A 24003-nucleotide genomic window follows, 5' to 3' on the forward strand; every position below is an offset into this window, starting at 1 on the left:
ATATAAATCTTGAACATTTAATTCAAAAAATATTTGAAACTCTAAATAAACAAATAAGTTTATAAACAATTTTTACTTCATAAGACCAAAATTTGATATTTTTTCCTTAGTTATATGAACAGAACCATAAGATTATCTGATCTCTTCAAATAAACTTTAAAAGATTTCATGGATAGTGATTTTAAGTTTGCCCAAATATCTTAAAGATGTTCTTAGATAATTTTCTATTTATAATAACTCTTTTCTGTTACAGATCATAAAAATTGACATTTATTAAAAACTTTGCAAATAGTTTATAAAAAGTTTGTAGAAGTTTATAACTTTGTAGCACAGGTAATTCATAAATTTTTGTTGCTTTGCTGTAAACTGTCATCTTAATTTTCAGTAATATTCTCCTTTAGTTAACTTTCCAGTACAAAATTTCTTTGTTTTGTTGTGTAAGCATTTTCAGTTATTACAACACTTATTTCAAACAATACAAAACAAAAGAAGCTAGCACTAAACTTCAGAGTCAATGCTGTTGATGAATCAGTCAAATCAGTATCATCAATTCTACTGCTTGCAAGTAAACTTTTTGTTTACATTTATCAAAGTATAGTAATGTGTTATAAAAGTGCCATGCTGCATGTCATACTGACCAATAGCTATGTCAAAACAAATTTGCCAGGTTTATTGGTTTTCTACTAAATTGAATTACTTTGTATTCAAACTTTTTAGAAACATTTTATATTGGCAAGAGGCAAAGTTTGGAAATATTTTATATTAATTTAATGTTCTTGAATTAATGTTGTTTTCAATGATAAATAACAGTATTCACTAATTGTGACTTTGCTGTATGGAAATAATCATATGAGGACTAAGATAGTTACTGTTTATTAGTATTTTATTGCTAATATTTCTGTCAGATATGCATTTTGGGCATAACCCTTCACCAGTCTGATCTGTATAAAATCCAATGTTTTGTGTATATCTGTATCTATCAGTAATACAATTTCCAATCTTGTGAGTTTAACTGTAAGTTATATTATAAAGATAATAATATAAATAAAATAACACATTTTTGGTATAAATTGTCTGTGCATATTACGGTTATAAAAACTGCCAATACACCTCAAGTGCATTCTTCACAGTATGGTTAAGATGCACTTGAGATATATTGGCATATGAATGCAACATGTGGAGATATATTTGAAAAGTACCCAATTTCATTTATATATTTCAAAAACTGCAACTATGAATATTTAAAAAATCTAGCAATAGGTTGTGTAACTTTCCTGGTTGTTATGAGATTCTATTTAAAAAATACTTTTATATTATTAATCATAACAAGTAAAACGGCAAAACCGTATTTGAGACAAGACTATGTCTCGGAGACAGAATCACTTTGATGCTCAAGGCAGGTCTCGTTCTCATTCTCCTATCATAATTATTTGATATCGCTGCTTTTGAGCATGATCGTTCAAACTTTGCTGGCCACGACCACAAGATTGTCCATGATGCATCTTCGATGAAATTAACCTATCTAATTTCAAAATTTCTCTCTGTTGTGTGTCGACCTCGGTTGAATTTTTGTCGATGCGTAACAAAAAGTTCCCGTTTTTGAAAAAATAATCGTGGCTATTATATCGTCCGAAATTATTTTTTTATTTTATACAAACAATATACAGTTTAACCCGATTATAATGTCATCGAATGTAACGACAACCCTAATATAACGTCAAATTTTTATTGGTCCTATGATTTTACTATACTAGATAATGTTTAAAAAAACCCACTTGTAACGACATAAAACTGTTTTAACGTCATATTTGAAGCACTCCCAAATTTACAAAATTAGATTACAAATTTTATTTAACATAGAAGAAACTATGTGTTTGATCCTAAAATCAGAGTTCACTCCTTAGAATAACTGTGGATGGTACTCTCCCCTACCTGACTTCGGTGGGGTAAGGTGGCTGTTTTGCCTGTTTGTAGAAGAGGGTCACCATTTTGTATTTTATTTTGACTCGATTCTTGGTTTCCTGACTACCTACGAGTCTGAATTTTTTTATGAGCAAATGATTTGGGCACCTAATACTCCGTGGCAAATATCAACTCTCGACATGTACTCCTCCTTCATACCTCTATGCTGGTAAGAATATCGGGCAGTATGATTTTATAAACAAGACATAGTCTTGTCAATTCAATAAATAAATAAAATTGTATCTAGCATCATCTGTTATGAGATTTTGTTATAAAAACTTTCTATATTTTTATTTATTATAAAATGACAAAAGACTTAATTTTGACGGTAGAGAGTAGTTTTATAAAAAAATTGTAAATGCTAACAACAAGCAAAAGCTTCATTAAGTCCAACACCATGTAAGATATGATACATGACCACCCTCTATCTCTCCATTCCCTCAACCTTTCACAACCAAAATTTAATATCATCAATACTTCTTACACACAAGCTACATGCCAAATTTCATTTTATAATCTTCACCCCATCCTGAAATATTAAACAAAATGAACAGACACACCTGGGACATTTTTCCTTTTTTACTTTTTTGGGTTTAGAGGGTCTCAAAATGTGTAGATTTGCAAACATCTCAGAGAGTGAAATCTGACATGATTCCAAAACTTTCACTTATGTACACATAACAGCCAGAAAAGTAAAACAGACAAAAATATATTTTAAAAAATTATGCCTTAGAATAATATTTAGCTTTTTTAAATTAATCAAAAGTATTTACTTGCAGATTATTAGATTTTTTTGACACAGATATTCCCTGAAGATGTTGGAGTGATAATTCACTTGAATTTTTTGAATTAAAACTATTCAAACTATTAAGAGAAGTGTTACTTCCACTATGACGACTAGGTGTAGGACTTGGCTGAAGTGAAGACATGCTATCATCACCAAAATTTGTTATACTAGAAAGAACAACATTTGTAGTGTCTCCCACTGCTTGTGCAACACTCCCATCAACTTTTCTTTGTAATTTGCTAGATCGTTTTAAACTGTCTACTGGATATGGTGTTACATCCTGAAAAAATATAAGACAATAAATAATTTCACTAAAATAAAATGACAATATTTTTTTATTGATTCAACATACATTTAACATAAAATTTAGACTAATTTTACAATTACGTATAAAAATAAAATATTAAAATTAAGTTTTCCTTGAATGTTTACTATAACAACAATACAGCTATCTTATTGATTACATTATATAAAATAATTCAAATAAAAACAAAATATATACTTTTTCATATTATTCAATATTAACAATATAGTTTTAATTCAGGACAATATAATATTTGAATAAAATTTTGATCTCTTAAAGTATATATTTCTCAACAATAAAATAATTAATAGTTACTTTGTAATCTAGAAATTCATTCCATGAACGCCACCAATCCATAGATATAAGATACCAAAACTGTCCAATCTGCATTCCTCGTCTCTCATCTCTTTCTATCCAACCTCTGAACAGTTAATTAAAAGTTTTAAAATAAGTACATAATAAAATACAATAATATCTTACTGATTACAATTTTCTACAATAATAGTTAATAAATTAACATATTCAGTACATCATACATGAGAAAAGATGCAAGTAAGATTTTCTTTACATATAAAATATTAAGTATATATTATAAACTAATAAAAAATTATTTAATTTCTTGTTTTTAAAATAAAAAGTAAAAACAAGTGGTTCTGAATGTTTAAAGTTTTCAATAGATTGAAAAAATATTTTAGCTCTTATTAATTTTAATATTAAAACAATACAGTGACAAAACATAATAAATATAAAATTAGCAGTGCTTTCTAATTCAAAAATACAATGAATAAATTTTTCTACCACAGCTTATTAAAATGACTGAATATAGATTTTTCTTTATTATTTAAAAATGTTTTTGATTTCAGTTTGAACCACCTTCAGTTCAGAATATTTTTAAAAAAATAATCTAAGAACAGCATATAGAATAAAACAAAACAAAAATTTTAAACCAAAGAAAATTCATACTGAATTTAAAATACATTCCAGAACTTAACAAATATAATCAGAATTTAAATTCTTACACATTTATCAAAATCTTGCAAATTTATAAACTTTAAGAAATTTTAATATAATACTCAAAACTTATAAAATTTCAAAATAAAATAAAGTAAAATACAGAAAATTTTTTTAACTCTTAAAACTTTAGTCTTTCAAAGTTTTAAGTTACAAAATATTAACTTTTACAATAAAGCCAGTACATTGGCTATCTTATACAGGATTTAAAACTTAATGCCTATTATGCTATTCTGTTTCCCACTTGAGTCTACAAACCAGCTTCTTTCTAAATCTTCTAATTAATACCTTCATATCATCACTATTAATGACATTAATATATCTTGATACACTATAAATATGTATTTGTTCTAGAATTCTATTAGGTAATCCTACCCTACATTCTTAAATAACAGCCAGTGAATTCCAGTGAACTTTTATGTCCTTGTGCCATACCCACTGCATAAGTGAAATGATTACATTGCACTAACCATATATTGATACTACTGATCTAAAATGCTATTAATCTAAATGTAGAACCAATATAATAGGATTCATTGTATTTTGAAAGTCTTAACACAAACATCTGACCTAGATAGCTTACTGGTTTGATCTTTGTCACTTCTTAGTATCTACATAATTGAGGGCCATCTTCTAACTCCTCATTTATACCTGCTTTTCTTATGTACACTGCAGCTAGGGTTATTACTGAATTACTTGTTACCACAAGAACTTCTTGCTTATATTCAACCTTATCCTGTTTTACATACTGATGTTTTAATAATGTTATTTGTGACATTTTTTGGAAAACCATGCCTGTAGACAATTTTTTAATTACCTGAAATTCATTATTTCTATCTTCTTTTGTTGAAGATTGGGATATCATTCTTTATTTACAGCTCTGAAGGCTGCCAATTTGTATATTATTGTATCATCCAGTTTCCAATGTATAAATGAATCAACAGCAACTGACTTTCTAAAGACTTTTGTACTAAAGCTTGCCCCTTTCTTGAAGATAGTTATGTCTAAAAAACTGATGCTGTCAAACTATTTTGTGTTAAATTAATAACCACACTTACTGATACTTTTATAAATTTAATCCTGCAGCATCCTTACATATAATAAGCATGTCATCTAAATATCTTAATATTAGCTTAATTTCCTTTAGAAAATCTAATATATGGGCTCACTACTCATTTTAACAAAATTTCAGCTCTGTCTCCTGATACAGGAAATCCCATTGGAATTCCTCTTTTTTGAAGATAGAACTTACTGCCCTATTTTCTATAGCAGGGATGCACAACCTTTTCTGAAGAAGGGCCAAATTAGAATTAAGTTTACTGACTGGGGGGCGGGACCTCCANACACTTAGAAACTTCGAAAGAAGGGATTTGGCCTGTACCGCGGGCCGCATAAACATTGATAGGGGGCTGTATGTGGCCCGCAGGCCGCAGGTTGTGCACCCCTGTCTATAGGATAGTAAGTTCTATCAAGTTGTTTAAAATTAAATCTATATAATCAGCTACCATTTTAAATTTGTCAAAGATTATCTTGCCATCTTGACATATACATTCTCTAGTTAATAAAATAGCTAGCACTATCTGTATTTGATGGATAAAGATTTTCATAATCTAGTAGTGTATTCAAGTTACTAGGATCTACAAAAAATGGCATAATTGTTTATTTTGTCTCTAAAGAAATGTTCATTGAATAGAAATTGTTCTTTTCCACATTTAAAATAGGAGTGAAAAAGATTTTTTAGAACTGGTCCTAATAGGCAATCAATTTTGTATGTTTTAATCTTAGATTTGTAAGTAGCTTCTCTAATGAAAACCAGAATTTTTATTTTGTCAGCAAACATGCCATCCTTTTGTCTACATAGTATTTTTTGACTTTAACATGATCTTAAAATATTATAGTTATATACTATATTCATATTTTGGCTGTTTCATATTCAACTATATAAAGCTGTAATTATATGCCATAAATGAAGCTAAAATTTTTCTGAATCCTCTTTTACAATAAATCTTAAAAAAAAAAACATTTTAATTTTCTGAAGATTATCTGACATATTAATAGATTTTAAAATATTCAGAACATAACTTTTGCCATACTAGCTTCCAAAACTGGAAACTGTGCAAACATTTTATAATTCACTACTGCTTTGGAAAGACTTTTTCTCTTTGATGCATGAATTTATATCCAAATGATAGAGCCAACTTGATATCTTACGTTGCCTCTAAATCTTCCTCTATAAAGAATCTTGTAGTTGAATCAATAGCTTTATTTCTAAATCAAGATACTTGCTTACTTATAATCCACTTTAGTTTTCTGACATGGTTTTGTAATATCTTGACTTTTAAGTTAGATATGGTATGGTTTACATTAGCTTCCAACACCTGAAGAAAATCAGCAATTATGTGCAGCTATGATTCCATGGTTGCTTGCAATAATTTTATTCTTAATAAACAGTGGTGAAAAGACTTATTTATTAAATATGGTGCCAAGTTTTGTTAATTACAAAAACCGTTCAATGAATTTTGAATATCATTTGAATCAAGCATAGAAATGTATGCAAATAATAACTAAAAAATGGTTAGAGAAAGTAGTGAAGGAACTCTTACTAATGTCATAATGAGATTTCTCTATTTGTTTGGTTGTTTTGTTTTGTATTTTTGTTTAATTACATTTTAATCTTCTGTTTATTTATAAATAAGTTTTACCATGGAATGTAGGTCTGCAATATAATGTTTAATTTTTCAAATGTTAAATGTTCTTAAATATTTACTATCATAATTTTGTGTGTGAGAATCTGGACTTCAAGTTAAACAACATAACATCTTAATAATAACTTTGTTGAATATCTGTCAACTTTCATACCTGGGAGTATATCTTCTTTTAAGTTCCCAGCATCGAAAAAGACCCTTTCTTGTGACATTCTGAGCTGCTGTCCTGATTTTGTCATTTAATATAACAATTAGCAGCCAGTTGAGTCAGTCATCGCCAGTTCCTCCAAAAGTAAAGGTTGTCGCCAATTTCTCCATGACACAAGAAGTCATTGCCAATCCCCCAATAACTAAAGTTGATAGAAGAATATCCCAACACCTTCCTTCTTTAGACTGTTTTCATAGTGCCGGATTCTGTCAATGGATTGCTGACAGAATTCAGCACTATCCACAAAGTTCTATTGATATCCAGGTATTTATCACAACACATGATTTCATGTAAACGCTCTCTTGGGAACACTTCAATGTTGCTTTAGTATCAAATATCTATTTGTCTTGCTACTGTTAGCACATAGATCATATAACAAAAATACAGGTACTTGTTTTATTAACCTAGTATCTAAGTGCATTACTCCCGTTGCACTGTCTCTCACTCCTCCATCCCGAACCCAACTGCATCTGCACGCAGCTGTTCGCATGACCTAATTTCAAATAAAACTTATTCACCATTGTGGCTTCTGTGTCAAACAGGACACCACTGTGTCCTGTTCGACACAGGATGTCATCCTGACTTGACATCAAAGAGGTGCCAACTCTCTGGTCACATATGCAAAATTTGAATTACAAATTCAAATTCTGTAAACTTTGCTTCCTCTGAAGATGAGCTAATTAGCTTGAAAGTAATAGAGCAATTTTAATAATAATGAACTTTTTTATACTCTTAAAAAGCAGTGTGGAACTATTTATTTGAGAATAGATAATTTTAGATCTACCAAGAAAGTATTAAAATAAATTATAAATACCTAACAATTTCCTTTTCTTCTTCTTTTGAAGATGGTTTTAACCCAAAAATAATATGGCAAACCTAAAATTACAAAAACTGTTGTATTAAAATGTGCATTCTAAATAATTTCAAAAAATTTACTAATAATAAAGAAAAATTTATATTACAGTGGGCCATCTTCTAACTCCTCATTTATACCTGCTTTTCTTATGTACACTGCAGTTAGGGTTATTACTGAATTACTTGTTACCACAAGAACTTCTTGCTTATATTCAACCTTATCCTGTTTTACATACTGATGTTTTAATAATGTTATTTGTGACATTTTTTGGAAAACCATGCCTGTAGACAATTTTTTAATTACCTGAAATTCATTATTTCTATCTTCTTTTGTTGAAGATTGGGATATCATTCTTTATTTACAGCTCTGAAGGCTGCCAATTTGTATATTATTGTATCATCCAGTTTCCAATGTATAAATGAATCAACAGCAACTGACTTTCTAAAGACTTTTGTACTAAAGCTTGCCCCTTTCTTGAAGATAGTTATGTCTAAAAAACTGATGCTGTCAAACTATTTTGTGTTAAATTAATAACCACACTTACTGATACTTTTATAAATTTAATCCTGCAGCATCCTTACATATAATAAGCATGTCATCTAAATATCTTAATATTAGCTTAATTTCCTTTAGAAAATCTAATATATGGGCTCACTACTCATTTTAACAAAATTTCAGCTCTGTCTCCTGATACAGGAAATCCCATTGGAATTCCTCTTTTTTGAAGATAGAACTTACTGCCCTATTTTCTATAGCAGGGATGCACAACCTTTTCTGAAGAAGGGCCAAATTAGAATTAAGTTTACTGACTGGGGGCCAGACCTCCAAGTGATTAATGCTGAGATTGGATGCTAGCGGCAATCTTCTTGATGTCTAGCATAATGGCAGATGTTGAAACAACCAGCAGATTTTCCAAATTCTCGTTGGTTAACCTGTTCCGTGTTTTGCACTTGTTTAAATTCATAAGCGAAAACGCTAGTTCGCATACATACCATGTTTCCCCGAAAATAAGACCTAGCAGAGGTTTTGCTGAATTGCTAAATATAAGGCCTCTCCCGAAAGTAAGACCTAGTAAAGTTTTTTTTTTACTCGTAACGGTCATCGACAGCAGGTTGAAAGTGGCCATTGGCTTTTTGAAAGTACAGCCACAGATTGGTCAGCAGACAACACGCCACACAGCATGATTTGCATAAGACTATGGCTTCGAATCACAGATTTGCATAATGTTATGGCTGTTGATCACTAATTGGTCGGCCGGGAATCATGCCACATCACATTTGCATAGTGTTATGGTTCAGTAAGCAGTAATTGGTCATCGAGCCCGATGTAGACGCTATAAAAAGGTTAAGTTGAAGCAAGAGTGGGAAGTCCACTCCAACGGAACTTTGTAAGTTCANAAAAATTGTTTATCAATAAAATGATAATATAAAATGATGATATATTTGATAATAAAACTATATTTAAAAAACAATAGCGAGACTATTATTTTACATGTAGGTATTTTGACAAAATTCAATGAACTTAAATTTTGATTTTGAACACGTAGAAACACTTTTGCATTGCGCGTAATATTCGTTTTCGCAAAAAAATTCATCTGGCCCATTAGTCCCCCCCTTATTCAGATTCTAGATCCGCCACTGGTCAAAGGTGTCACAATTTATTATTTTTCAATTAGGTGTGCCACTCAATGAAAAAGGTTGAAAAACACTGCTCTACTGTATACTAAATTACATGTTTCAAAATGTTATAAAATGGTCATATGGTGAAGTGCAAAATCACATTAACAATAGCATTTTTATTTTGATTGTAAACTGAAACATTTTATATTTTTTCAAATTTCTAATATCATTTTTATTTAATTAATTATTATATTACATACAAATGTATTTCTAGGAATCTATCTACTTTTTATCATGATTTTACAATAATAAATATTTCTTTTCTTCAGAAACATTAAGTAGAAATTAACTTCATTAATATTAAATTGTAGTTAGCATTGATTTCACTCAAATCTGAATATTAAAACTTTAATTTATGGAACATTCCAATAAGAATTATTTCATTAGACAGAATTTATGTCAAATTTTTAGACTCAACAATTTTTTAAATTAATTTTTTAAAGAATTTTATTTGCATGAACCATATTCCATGATTTAAAGGATGACCATATAGTTAAGTTAATCTACTACAACCCCTCTGTAGAAAGACATTATTAGCATAACAATTGTAAAACCTGGTAGTACATTAATTAAATGAAGCAGAAAACATTTTTTGAATTAAAAAATAATAATTCCAATTAGCATTATTATTACTATTACTATTCCTTGCATTTAAAGCTTATAAAACAAGAGATTAAAAATTGTGATGACATTTCCTGTTTAAAGAAAACAAATCTTTGTAGATTTAACTCTTTTAGATCGTTAAATAAAACTGTTATTTCTTCACATTTATTTTCACTCTTGATTACATACTATGTCCTCACAAGTAAATAAGCTTTGGACATTACTGCATATGGACGAAAAAGACAAGTGATATGAAAATGGGTAGCACAGTTGTAGCATTTTATTTTTTCAATTGTTAATATTATTGACAATATCCTCATGCATTCTTGTTTGTTATGGTTCAAATGTCACAATTCCATCATAACTGAAAATAAATATAAAGAAAATTTTATTTAACAACATAAGAGTTAAATCTACAGAGACTCATTTTCCATAAGCAGGAAATGACATTGCAATTTTTAATCTCTTGTCTTATAAGCTTTAAATGGAAGGAATAGTAATAGTAATAATAATGCTAATGATGTAGTAAAATAATAAAATAATATCACATAAAAAAAAATCAAACTAAAATTCCGAAGGTTTGAACCTATATCAACTAACTCCAGAACAGGGCCTCTTATTCACTCGAATATCACCACTCCTCCAAATTCTTCTAAGCTAAACACTAAATTTTCAGAGGCCACTTTTTTGGGAATGTGTGAAAACTGGGTCCTATTATTTGGATGAGGAGCTGTTTGTGTTAAGGATGTGTGTTCACCAAGTTTCATTCAAATTGGAGATCTGAACTTCTGGCCCTCTCCTTGTGACAAGTTAACATGTTACTTTTGCTTTCCACACAGCAAACTGATAAGGCTACCAGCATCTGCATTAATTAGTAAGTAAAACTGGTGGCAATAAACAATATGAAGTGGTGAAAGAAATAAAAAACTGGCAAAATTTGGCAATATATTAAAATTTTCCAGAGTGACCCCTGTAGATTAATATTTTTTTTGTTATGTTAAGAATATTAGTAATGGGTAGTTGAAATAGTTACAATAGATATTAAAAATACTTTATAAAAAGTATACGAAAGAAAAACAAAAATAGCAATAAACAATATGAAGTGGTGAAAGAAATAAAAAACTGGCAAAATTNCTGAGGGGGCATGAGGGGGGAAGAGAGAATGTTTAAATAAAAAAGAAAATGATGGCAAATTTCTTGTTATTTCTGTGAATCGTTTCATCGTGTTACGATTCTACCGTAAATAAGTTTAAAGTCTTATTGTTTTAACTGTGAACAGGTTTTTTTTTTAACTTCATCATTCTATTTTATTGTTTTAATGGTATAACAGTTTGCAATGTCACAGTCTTAAATGTTATGGTTTTAACAGTGTACGTTATTATGTATATTGTTTGCCTCTTACTGCTAATACTACTTTATGTATCGTACCATCATATCTAATGTAAGTTCACAACTTTTGCATATATGTTATATATATTGTTCTTGTAAATCAATAACATTCTACTATTGTTATAGCAAATACCTGTAAATTAATAATTGTCATCCTTATTTTATCAATCGTCACCATTTCTGTGCTTCTCATAACCATGTAAGTTAGAAAAATTTTACAAATTTTATAATGGTGCAAAATTTATGTTAACTTGTATGCATTATTTCCTAAACAGTTACATCACAAAGAGTTGATAAGGGACTCAAAGTCCAAAATGCATACTCTGGAAATAAAATGCGATTTTCTAAAGCTTGTCTTGTTTCTGAATGATGGTGTAATAAGTCTAGCAGAAAAGAAAAGCCATCATACAGCTCATAAATTGAACACTCTATATAACTTCTATTTGGATAAAAAACAATCATCAAAACAATCTTAATTTTCACTATATTTACTTGAAAATATCAAGTATCAAAATACTAATTAATTTTCTAAAAAAAAATCAGTTTTATCAATATTCATTTTTTAATTAAAATATTACAATTAATAAACAGATGATTACTGGTAATCAGTTTAAAAATGCAAATATATTGATAATTTGATAAATATATTTGATATTTGATATAAAAAATAAATATATTGATAATTTGATATNTTCTATTTTGCTACGAGATATCTAGTAAGCAAAGAAACTATGACTAATCGCGTGTTAATGTAATGTTCTACGCTAAGTGTACACACGACTTGTCACGAGTTCGCCCAAACCACATTGTTTGGCCTTCATGTTCCCAGCCCCAGTACCAGGCCAACCACCAGAGAAGAACGACGTGGACACTTGTGTCTTGTATACTTTAAAAAGCGTTGCATTGTACTTTGAAAAGCACATGGTTTCAATCACAAAGTAGGTGCATATTACAGTATTTTCATAGTATTCAAAAGTAATGATGACAAATAANAGAATAGATAATTTTAGATCTACCAAGAAAGTATTAAAATAAATTATAAATACCTAACAATTTCCTTTTCTTCTTCTTTTGAAGATGGTTTTAACCCAAAAATAATATGGCAAACCTAAAATTACAAAAACTGTTGTATTAAAATGTGCATTCTAAATAATTTCAAAAAATTTACTAATAATAAAGAAAAATTTATATTACAGTTCATATTATCATTAATGCTTTATTATATTCTTAATAAAGAAAATAAATTTTTAAAAATAAATCTAAAATTGTAATTAATTGTTTTTGATATAAATATCAATAAAATGTATCTCTAAATTTATTTATAAACAGATCAACAATAACATATTTCATAATTATTTAAATCACTTATATATTTTTCTGTAAGAATATCCATACTGTCCTATATGAAAATACTTATAATTATCAATATTATATCTACTTATCATTTATTTTATCATAATTTAAAGAAAAAATTTTTTATTTTTAATTTAAAGAATAAAAATAATTTAAAGAAAAAGACAATATAGACAAATTGTTTAGTTCTTTGTTACTTAATCAAATACAGTAGAGCGTCGTTTATTCAAATCAATTGAGGACTGGGATTGTTCGGATAACTTATTTTTCAGATAACCGATTATGTACAAAAAAATATATTAACCTATCCCATGTTGAAATTTTTCTCCATTGTGTGTCGCTTCGCATTGAACTTTTGTCAATATTAAGCCTAACAAAAACTTTTTAAAATAATAATCGTGGCTATTGTATCGTTAAAAATTAATTTTTTTTATTTTGTACAAACAAAATAAATATATTGAAAAATATAACCAAAAAAATATACTTTAGAAGTTGACCTAGTATCAAAATCATTCGATTCAGCACGACACAGTCCTCAGAAAAACACCACACAAAAGTGCCAGTGCTGCCAGCTAAAATGCACACACTAACAAAAAAAAAATATTGGAGTAGCCCAAGATATAGCCAAAGATTGCAGNTTTTCGCAAAAAAATTCATCTGGCCCATTAGTCCCCCCCTTATTCAGATTCTAGATCCGCCACTGGTCAAAGGTGTCACAATTTATTATTTTTCAATTAGGTGTGCCACTCAATGAAAAAGGTTGAAAAACACTGCTCTACTGTATACTAAATTACATGTTTCAAAATGTTATAAAATGGTCATATGGTGAAGTGCAAAATCACATTAACAATAGCATTTTTATTTTGATTATAAACTGAAACATTTTATATTTTTTCAAATTTCTAATATCATTTTTATTTAATTAATTATTATATTACATACAAATGTATTTCTAGGAATCTATCTACTTTTTATCATGATTTTACAATAATAAATATTTCTTTTCTTCAGAAACATTAAGTAGAAATTAACTTCATTAATATTAAATTGTAGTTAGCATTGATTTCACTCAAATCTGAATATTAAAACTTTAATTTATGGAACATTCCAATAAGAATTATTTCATTAGACAGAATTTATGTCAAATTTTTAGACTCAACAATTTTTTAAATTAATTTTTTAAAGAATTTTATTTGCATGAACCATATTCCATGATTTAAAGGATGACCATATAGTTAAGTTAATCTACTACAACCCCTCTGTAGAAAGACATTATTAGCATAACAATTGTAAAACCTGGTAGTACATTAATTAAATGAAGCAGAAAACATTTTTTGAATTAAAAAATAATAATTCCAATTAGCATTATTATTACTATTACTATTCCTTGCATTTAAAGCTTATAAAACAAGAGATTAAAAATTGTGATGACATTTCCTGTTTAAAGAAAACAAATCTTTGTAGATTTAACTCTTTTAGATCGTTAAATAAAACTGTTATTTCTTCACATTTATTTTCACTCTTGATTACATACTATGTCCTCACAAGTAAATAAGCTTTGGACATTACTGCATATGGACGAAAAAGACAAGTGATATGAAAATGGGTAGCACAGTTGTAGCATTTTATTTTTTCAATTGTTAATATTATTGACAATATCCTCATGCATTCTTGTTTGTTATGGTTCAAATGTCACAATTCCATCATAACTGAAAATAAATATAAAGAAAATTTTATTTAACAACATAAGAGTTAAATCTACAGAGACTCATTTTCCATAAGCAGGAAATGACATTGCAATTTTTAATCTCTTGTCTTATAAGCTTTAAATGGAAGGAATAGTAATAGTAATAATAATGCTAATGATGTAGTAAAATAATAAAATAATATCACATAAAAAAAAATCAAACTAAAATTCCGAAGGTTTGAACCTATATCAACTAACTCCAGAACAGGGCCTCTTATTCACTCGAATATCACCACTCCTCCAAATTCTTCTAAGCTAAACACTAAATTTTCAGAGGCCACTTTTTTGGGAATGTGTGAAAACTGGGTCCTATTATTTGGATGAGGAGCTGTTTGTGTTAAGGATGTGTGTTCACCAAGTTTCATTCAAATTGGAGATCTGAACTTCTGGCCCTCTCCTTGTGACAAGTTAACATGTTACTTTTGCTTTCCACACGGCAAACTGATAAGGCTACCAGCATCTGCATTAATTAGTAAGTAAAACTGGTGGCAATAAACAATATGAAGTGGTGAAAGAAATAAAAAACTGGCAAAATTTGGCAATATATTAAAATTTTCCAGAGTGACCCCTGTAGATTAATATTTTTTTTGTTATGTTAAGAATATTAGTAATGGGTAATTGAAATAGTTACAATAGATATTAAAAATACTTTATAAAAAGTATACGAAAGAAAAACAAAAATACATATAAAGCAAATGTTAACAGCAAATATGCAATTGAACACATTTAAAATATTAAGAACAAAATATTTATTTAATAAACAAATTTTCCTTAATTTATAACGTTGCTTTTGATTTACACAATAGTTTATATTACTATAAAAATATCAAATCTATTACATTTCTAATTATCATTAGTTAAGATAGAATTTACTAATTTTTTTTATTTACACAATTACACAATTATTTACACAATTTGGATCATTCAATACAAATAATTTTATAATTTAGTATAACATTATAAAACTTCAATATGAAAGATTAGAAATATTAAAAAAACTTACTTGAAAAAGAATATTTAGAAGATCAGTTGTCAAATTCTGATCAACACTCCAAACAAGATATTCATCTAAAGTTATTGCATCATCCTGTAATTCAAAATGTCTCAAGTTTTTACTTAGAATAAAGTTTTTAAACAAAATATATGTAATAAAACAATAATTTTAAATAATATAATACTAAAAACATCTCCATATATTATTCAGATAAGTTCTAAAAAAAAAAAATGTTTAACTTTTGTCAATGAAGTTGCCATTTTCCTGTTGGAATGCATTTTCTTTGAACTTTACAAAGTATTGTAATAAAATAAGCAATACAGTGGGTGATCAGTTAACGAACAAATTGGATAACGAACACTTTCGCAAAAGATTTTTATGATTGGACAACGAACACTTGACTGAACAAAAGGAAGAGATGTAAAATAATGAATACCAATTGGTCTTCCTTTGTCTTCAGGCAACAATTCAAAACTTTCGGAGCGCGGAGACGTCGACATCGACATTCTACCCAGTATATACTGATCGGATAGTATTCTCCCAAACTTTGAAACTCTCCCTTGTAATTCCAGCTTTTTATATTACTGACAGAAACAATTCTTTTACATTTTCTTCTGAAAATGCGGATTTATGCTGATATCTGCTATTAAAGATCTTTTAAAGAAGTGGGAGGATGTCAGATCAACAGTCTTAAAATGGCATCCAAACCAGGTTGAGGTTAATAGGCCTAGGGTTCTCTACAATTACAATGCTATTAATTACTTCTGAAAAATCATAAAGAAGACAGAAAAGCAATCGACATTGGACAGATTCTTTAACCCCCATAAACAGAAAAAACATGACTAATAAAAATGCAAGACCGTGTATATACGTATTTTTATTATTACATATAAATAAACATAATAAGAAAGTATAGTCTATATTTTTTATTTTTTGGAGGTCTCCAGAACAAATTAATCAAATTCCCATAGAAACCTATGGTAAATCGATAATCAGTTAACAAACAATTTGGATAACGAACAAAGTCTTGGAACGGATTATGTTCATTAACCGATCACCCACTGTATTTATTTTTTGCATTTTATTGAAAAATACAATTTTCATTGTCGGCTAAAATAGCTTTAAATGCTAACTGTACTATTTTTTTTAATCTTTTAGAATTACTTTCAGAATGTGTTGCTCAAAACATTTCATCCCAAGAAACTCACAGAAGGACTTTCTTCAGTTTGTTTTGCAAAAATTAAAGTTTAAATATTCCAACATTGATCAATTTGAAACAATGCTAAGATATTTAAAATGTCAGCTTATAGTAAAGTTAAAAACATCAGCATTTGTAAACTTCTAGCTAATACCTTTATTTATATTTTGGTGTTTCATATTCAACAAGTAAAACTGTAATTATATGACACAAATGAAGCTAAAATTTATCTAAATCTCTTTTACAATAAATTTTAAAAAGGAAACATTTTAATTTGTGAAAAATTATCTGACATATTAATAAACTTTAAAATTTTCACACAATAAAAAATTTATTTTAATTACTGTTCTTCTGATTGTTTGTATAAAATTTCATTTTTCAAATTACTATTAAGTTGCTTTACAAAATAATTATGAAGCAAGTATAAAGAAAAATGTTTTAAAAATCAGTCATCATTAAATAAAAACTTTATTAATATTAATAATTTTTACCTTATTAACATCATGAACCTTCATAATTCCACTGACTATTTCATTAATTTCATCTTCATTTGCACAAAACTGCAAAATAAAATTAAAATATTAATTAATCAGTAATTAATTTAAAATAAAAAAAGCAAAAATTATTGTAACATTGTCACAATGCCAGGCTGCCTTTTTAATCATATTCTTAATTTATTTAATTTAAAATTTATGTTTTACATCTCAAATTAGTAGTGTCTTTCCCCTGTACATCATAGTTTTTCTGATAATTATCATGCTGATCAACTATGTAACTCCATTTAGGAAAAAATTTTTTAAATCAAATAACTTCCAGTCTTAACCAAAAGTTCATATATAGTTAATCAGACCCCTTGCCCCCAAAGATTTCCATATCTGGTCTTGAATTTCATCTATCTAACACCATTCTTAAGATTACCAAAGGACTGACTGCACAGACAGATAGATAACAGTGAGAATTTATAGGTATCCAATTTTTTTCAAATTGTAACCCAACAAAATTCTTAGTTTAACTGAACTGGAAGATATCAGAAAAAATTTATTTAGAAAAATATTAATTATATAATTAGAGATTATTAATTTCTTCTTTAAATTCTGTCAAATTTTTTTAAAGAACAAAGAATTATGGAGAAAGGAAATAGTTAAGGAAAACATCTTTCAATCAACTCTAATTAAAACAAATCCGTGATCAATACTAATTATAATATAAAATTATTTAAACATCAATCCACACAAATTTCAACAATTGTTTATGTTTATAAAAAGTACATTTTTTAAATGTTTTTTCTATTATCTTTTAAAATTAGTGTTTCAAAAATGTTATGCCAGAATCCTGACTTAGCATACTACAGAGTGTCCCATGTAAAATCAACTTCACACACTGAAAACAATATAAATAAATTTAAGCAAAAGACGTTCATTAGAAACTATTTTAACATTATTTAAGAGTACAGAAACTTACAAAAAAATGTCAAAAGTAATGTTCTTGTAGATATATGCACTTTTGTGTACATATAATCATGCTAAGACTGTAAAATATGACCTTATGTAAAATACTGATGTTGATGGTGCTCAATGTTTCTGCAAGTGTTTTCTTTTAGTTTACATATTGTATCTTGTACAGTTTTATTTTTTTTTTAATATATCCTATAAAATTTACGTCACTAATATTTCATCATCTCAGTCAGGCCAATTTTATGAGACACTCTATATACCTGTAATACGCTTCTTGTCTAGTCTTGTATTCAATTTATGAGCTCTATGATGGCTTTTCTTTTCTGCTAGACTTATTACACCATCATTCAGAAACAAGACAAGCTTTAGAAAATCACATTTTATTTCCCAGAGTATGCATTTCGGAGTTGAGTCCCTTATCAACTCTTTGTGATGTAACTGTTTAGGAAATAATGCATACAAGTTAACATAAAATTTTGCACCGTTATAAAATTTGTAAAATTTTTCTAACTTACATGGTTATGAAAAGCACAGGAATGGTGACGATTGATAAAATAAGAATGACAATTATTAATTTACAGGTATTTGCTATAACAATAGTAGAATGTTAATGATTTACAAGAACAATATATTAATATATAACATATATGCAAAAGTTGTGAACTTACATTAGATATGACGGTACGATACATAAAGTAGTATTAGCAGTAAGAGGCAAACAATATACATAATAACGTACACTGTTAAAACCATAACATTTAAGACTGTGACATTGCAAACTGTTATACCATTAAAACAATAAAATAGAATGATGAAGTTAAAAAAAAAACCTGTTCACAGTTAAAACAATAAGACTTTAAACTTATTTATGGTAGAATCGTAACACGATGAAACGATTCACAGAAATAACAAGAAATTTGCCACCATTTTCCTTTTTATTTAAACATTCTCTCTTCCTGAGGGGGCATGAGGGGGGAAGAGAGAATGTTTAAATAAAAAAGAAAATGATGGCAAATTTCTTGTTATTTCTGTGAATCGTTTCATCGTGTTACGATTCTACCGTAAATAAGTTTAAAGTCTTATTGTTTTAACTGTGAACAGGTTTTTTTTTTAACTTCATCATTCTATTTTATTGTTTTAATGGTATAACAGTTTGCAATGTCACAGTCTTAAATGTTATGGTTTTAACAGTGTACGTTATTATGTATATTGTTTGCCTCTTACTGCTAATACTACTTTATGTATCGTACCGTCATATCTAATGTAAGTTCACAACTTTTGCATATATGTTATATATATTGTTCTTGTAAATCAATAACATTCTACTATTGTTATAGCAAATACCTGTAAATTAATAATTGTCATCCTTATTTTATCAATCGTCACCATTTCTGTGCTTCTCATAACCATGTAAGTTAGAAAAATTTTACAAATTTTATAATGGTGCAAAATTTATGTTAACTTGTATGCATTATTTCCTAAACAGTTACATCACAAAGAGTTGATAAGGGACTCAAAGTCCAAAATGCATACTCTGGAAATAAAATGCGATTTTCTAAAGCTTGTCTTGTTTCTGAATGATGGTGTAATAAGTCTAGCAGAAAAGAAAAGCCATCATACAGCTCATAAATTGAACACTCTATATAACTTCTATTTGGATAAAAAACAATCATCAAAACAATCTTAATTTTCACTATATTTACTTGAAAATATCAAGTATCAAAATACTAATTAATTTTCTAAAAAAAAATCAGTTTTATCAATATTCATTTTTTAATTAAAATATTACAATTAATAAACAGATGATTACTGGTAATCAGTTTAAAAATGCAAATATATTGATAATTTGATAAATATATTTGATATTTGATATAAAAAATAAATATATTGATAATTTGATATTTTCCACCAGTAAATTCAGTAAAAATATGTAGATACATAATAAATTTTTAAAGGTAAATATCACATGTCTTACATCTAAAAAGTAGCTAGTTTTCCACAAAGTCCTATTGAGAGACACTTTCCCTTGGCAGATCTCCTATGTGTTATGTTGCATTGCCTTAATCTTACAATCTTAAGCAGACCCCATATTTTATATATTTCATGCATGCTAAAAGTAAGGCTATTTCTATCATTCATAAGTGATGTTAAATTAATTAAATACATTTGCTGGCTGAATTAGGAGAGATTCAGACAAAGCTTTCTTTTTGTCTGTATCACAAGACCTATTATAGAAAACAGATATTTTAATATCAATTGATATTCCAATCTTTTCACTATCATAAGGTATAGAATATTAAAAACATCTAACATTTTTCCCCAAAAAATAAAAAAACCAAACAACTATGCAATGTCCAGCTGTAAAGAGTCAAGTCCAAATGTTTATGGGTTTCATTTTAATTATGGTCATAATTTAGTTTGAGAACATTTTAATTTTGTTTAAGAATGAGAACTCCTGCACCTCCCATCTCTAAATTCTAAAATGTCAAACATTATTACTTACACTAGTAACTGTCATTTGTGAATTCATTTGTTGCCAATCTGAAAATGATATCTCCAATTAAGTGATCTCCAAAGTGAGTTAAAGAATTCTCTCTTATTCTGTGTATAAATGTAATTTTAAAATTAGTTTTCAACTTACGAACATTTTGATTTATGACAAAACCTTGGGAATCTAACCTGTTCATAAGTAGGGAAACATCTGTACAACAGATTTGTTAATTTGTAAAACAGGGAAATGAACATCTCAAATATTAAATCACTACAGTTTTAGATTGCAACCTAAAATTTGAATCATTAAGTATAGAAATATCTCATCAAATTGATTCTGATTTATATTTTCATGTTATTTCACTCTTCAAAAAAGACATATTTATTATTATTCTTCATATTATTAATTTGTTAAATCAAGACATCTTCATATATTAATTATGTTAGCTATATTAAGTTATAAAGTTTATCAACATTTAAAATTAGCTTTATTTTTGCTAAAATTTATATTTTTATTTTTAGAATGCAGCCATGCGACAATAATTAAAGTTCATTAATTAAGTTACAATTAATAACAAAAATTATCATTAAAGTTTACTTAAATGAACTTGAAGTGTTAAAGAAAAACTTACAATTCCATTAAGTGATCTGTTTTCTTCTCGAACAAAAATAAGTGCTTTAACCATCTCATATACTTCTGATTTTGAAAGAATTCCATCTTGATCTTTATCAAATATCTTGAAGCAAACTGAAAACAATCACACATGAAACTTTATACATGATATTACTTTATTAATATTTGTAAAATAAAGTTATTTCACTCTTAAATATTTAACATAGTCTCACATAAAAATCAAAATTAAGAAAATTTTATTATTATAGATTAACCTAAATTTTTTAATTTTATTTATATAAATAGCATAAATAAATAATAAATAAATTATATATTTTTAATAAAGCTTTATGAAAATGGCTTATTTATAAATAAAATTTAAATTCAAAATTAATTAAAAAAGAAATCATTTAAAAATAAAAATTTTTAAATTTTAAATTGCAGAAATCTGTAACAAAAGTTATGTATTTTTGACTATTTAATTAATTAATTTTGATATTAAATAAATTACAAAAAAATCATAAATCATACATCTTGCAAGACTCATAACTAAAAAATCTTAATTCAGAATTTGTCAACATAACATAAAAATTTTAAACTAATTTAAAATTTTAAAGTTCTAATAATAAGTGACCTGTCCATCCCGCTAGATGGCGGGCAGTTTTAATAGTTTTTTATATTTAATGTTATTGGATAGAGTTGGCAACATCAAAACGGTGGTGTTGAGTTACTAAAAAGGCGCGGGAATATAGAGGAGTGCTCTTTCCTGTCGAATTGTTGTACATAGTTTTTTCTTGTTGGTTTTTGTGTGAATAAAATCAAAAGGACAAACTTGGTGAACTTTTTTTTCGTTGATTGGAGATACGACGGGAACCTGGAGTCCGAACAAGACGGTCAGGTGAGATGAAAATTAATTAATCATTACACGGGGCAAGAATCGGCCTGACGCGACAATAAGAAATAAAAAATAATCTTAAAAAGAGCATTAGCACAATTTATTCTAATAATCTATATATGAATGAGAATGTTTGTTTGTTCACTATACACTCCTAGGCCATTCAACCAATTGCTACAAAATTCAGCAATTATGTTCACATACTTCTAACTTAGACAAGGTTGTACATCCCACACCAAATTATTGATTGGATTTTTATATATCAATTAATTTCTGTCTACATTTGATTTGCTGGCTTTACATGTAGCATTATCTTTTAGCAAAAAATTTAAGAAAATAATAAACAAAATATAATTCTTACAAAAAAGAATATAATTTTAAAAATATTATATTCACTTAATTATTGCGACAATGATATAGTGTGAAATAGACATATTATTATGCCATTACTGTGACATGTGGAACACAATAGTGTGTAGTAGTGTTTTGCTGCTGTACATCATTTTTTTCCTGTTAGCAATAGAATCGTTCAGGTTATGTATCTAACTCTGTTCAGGGAAAAACTTTTAATTGAAATAACATTACTACAAGTTTTCACCAGAAGTTTGTATATAATCTAGACCTACTGCTCTTAAGCTTCCATATCTGGTTAGACTTTCATCTATCTAACTCCATTCTCAAGATTAAGGAAGGATAGACAGCAAGACAAACAATGGTAGGAATTTATAGGTATAGAATTTTTTCAAATTGCAGCTCAATAAGTACCCTCCAGTAACCAAGTGGATAAAACAACTAAACACCAGTAGTTAGTCAGGGGTTCATGCATTGCCAATTAACTGGCCACATGGAGTTTTCCAGGTTTTCTTCACATTAGTAACACCTAAATAGGGGCCAGCTTTGCATAAAAGTCTTCTCGAGATGCATCGGTTAATCTTTACTATATGCACTGTCATGGCTGCACTTCCGGAATCTTGACAGCAAGCATCTTTTGAATTTCAATGTAAGCGATGCTGTTAGCCAAAAAATCATGTAAATAAAATTTATTTAATTATAAATTATAAATCTACATTTTAAAAATTATATTACTACTTTATTTAATAAAAATATGGTATAAAATTTATATCCATCTAATGTGCTTTGCTCAAACATCATAACGGTCACGACTGTTCACACTCCTGACTAACATCTCCCAGAGGAGAGCCACTGGTAGACTGCTGATTGTTTAATGTCACTAGTTATTGATACGTGTGTACAAGAACTATTGTGAATCAGTAACTAGTGATGTTATACAATCAGCGGCTTGCTGGCGGCTCCCCTCTGGGAGGTGTCTATCGGGAGCACGAACAGTCGCAACTGCCACCATAGCAGTTAAATACTTGCAAGACCATAAAAATAAGTTTTACTCCATTTTATTACACTTTTTGTACATAGAACTAGATTCTCCGACATCAGTAGTGACATCCTGCTTTGTTGATTCGGTCGATTCAAATTTATTGAAAATTATTCAAATTTAGTCACAGTGCCAAAAGCAAAAGCAGACGATAAAATTATTGAAATTTACTAACAACGCCACCTACATTGAAATTCAAAAGATGCTTGCTGTCGAGATTCCAGAAGTGCAGCCATGACGATGCACATAGGTAAAGATTAACCGATCCTCCTTGGCAGATCACTGAGGTGTCGTGTTGCTGTAACCAAATAAACCAAACCAATTCTAATAATTTTTTTTTAAACCTGATATTTATGAGGACATAC

General features: G+C 28.1%; 1 protein-coding gene across 1 annotated transcript in view; it reads right to left on the reverse strand.

Moving 5' to 3' along the window:
• LOC111638318 (ubiquitin carboxyl-terminal hydrolase 32-like) overlaps positions 1 to 24003 on the reverse strand; it is a 158206-nt gene that overhangs the window by 64361 nt on the left and 69842 nt on the right. Inside the window, exons 11-16 of the mRNA XM_023384009.1 lie at positions 21373 to 21488; positions 17288 to 17356; positions 15608 to 15691; positions 12551 to 12612; positions 3369 to 3474; positions 2736 to 3029 (exon numbers count right to left, since the gene is read on the reverse strand). Coding sequence (XP_023239777.1) covers positions 2736 to 3029; positions 3369 to 3474; positions 12551 to 12612; positions 15608 to 15691; positions 17288 to 17356; positions 21373 to 21488 — 731 coding nt within the window. The remainder of the gene's footprint in view (positions 1 to 2735; positions 3030 to 3368; positions 3475 to 12550; positions 12613 to 15607; positions 15692 to 17287; positions 17357 to 21372; positions 21489 to 24003) is intronic.

Source organism: Centruroides sculpturatus, unplaced genomic scaffold, assembly GCF_000671375.1.
Source record: "Centruroides sculpturatus isolate CEXI.00-Female unplaced genomic scaffold, Cexi_2.0 scaffold1081, whole genome shotgun sequence".
In the NCBI taxonomy this organism is placed as follows: domain Eukaryota; kingdom Metazoa; phylum Arthropoda; class Arachnida; order Scorpiones; family Buthidae; genus Centruroides; species Centruroides sculpturatus.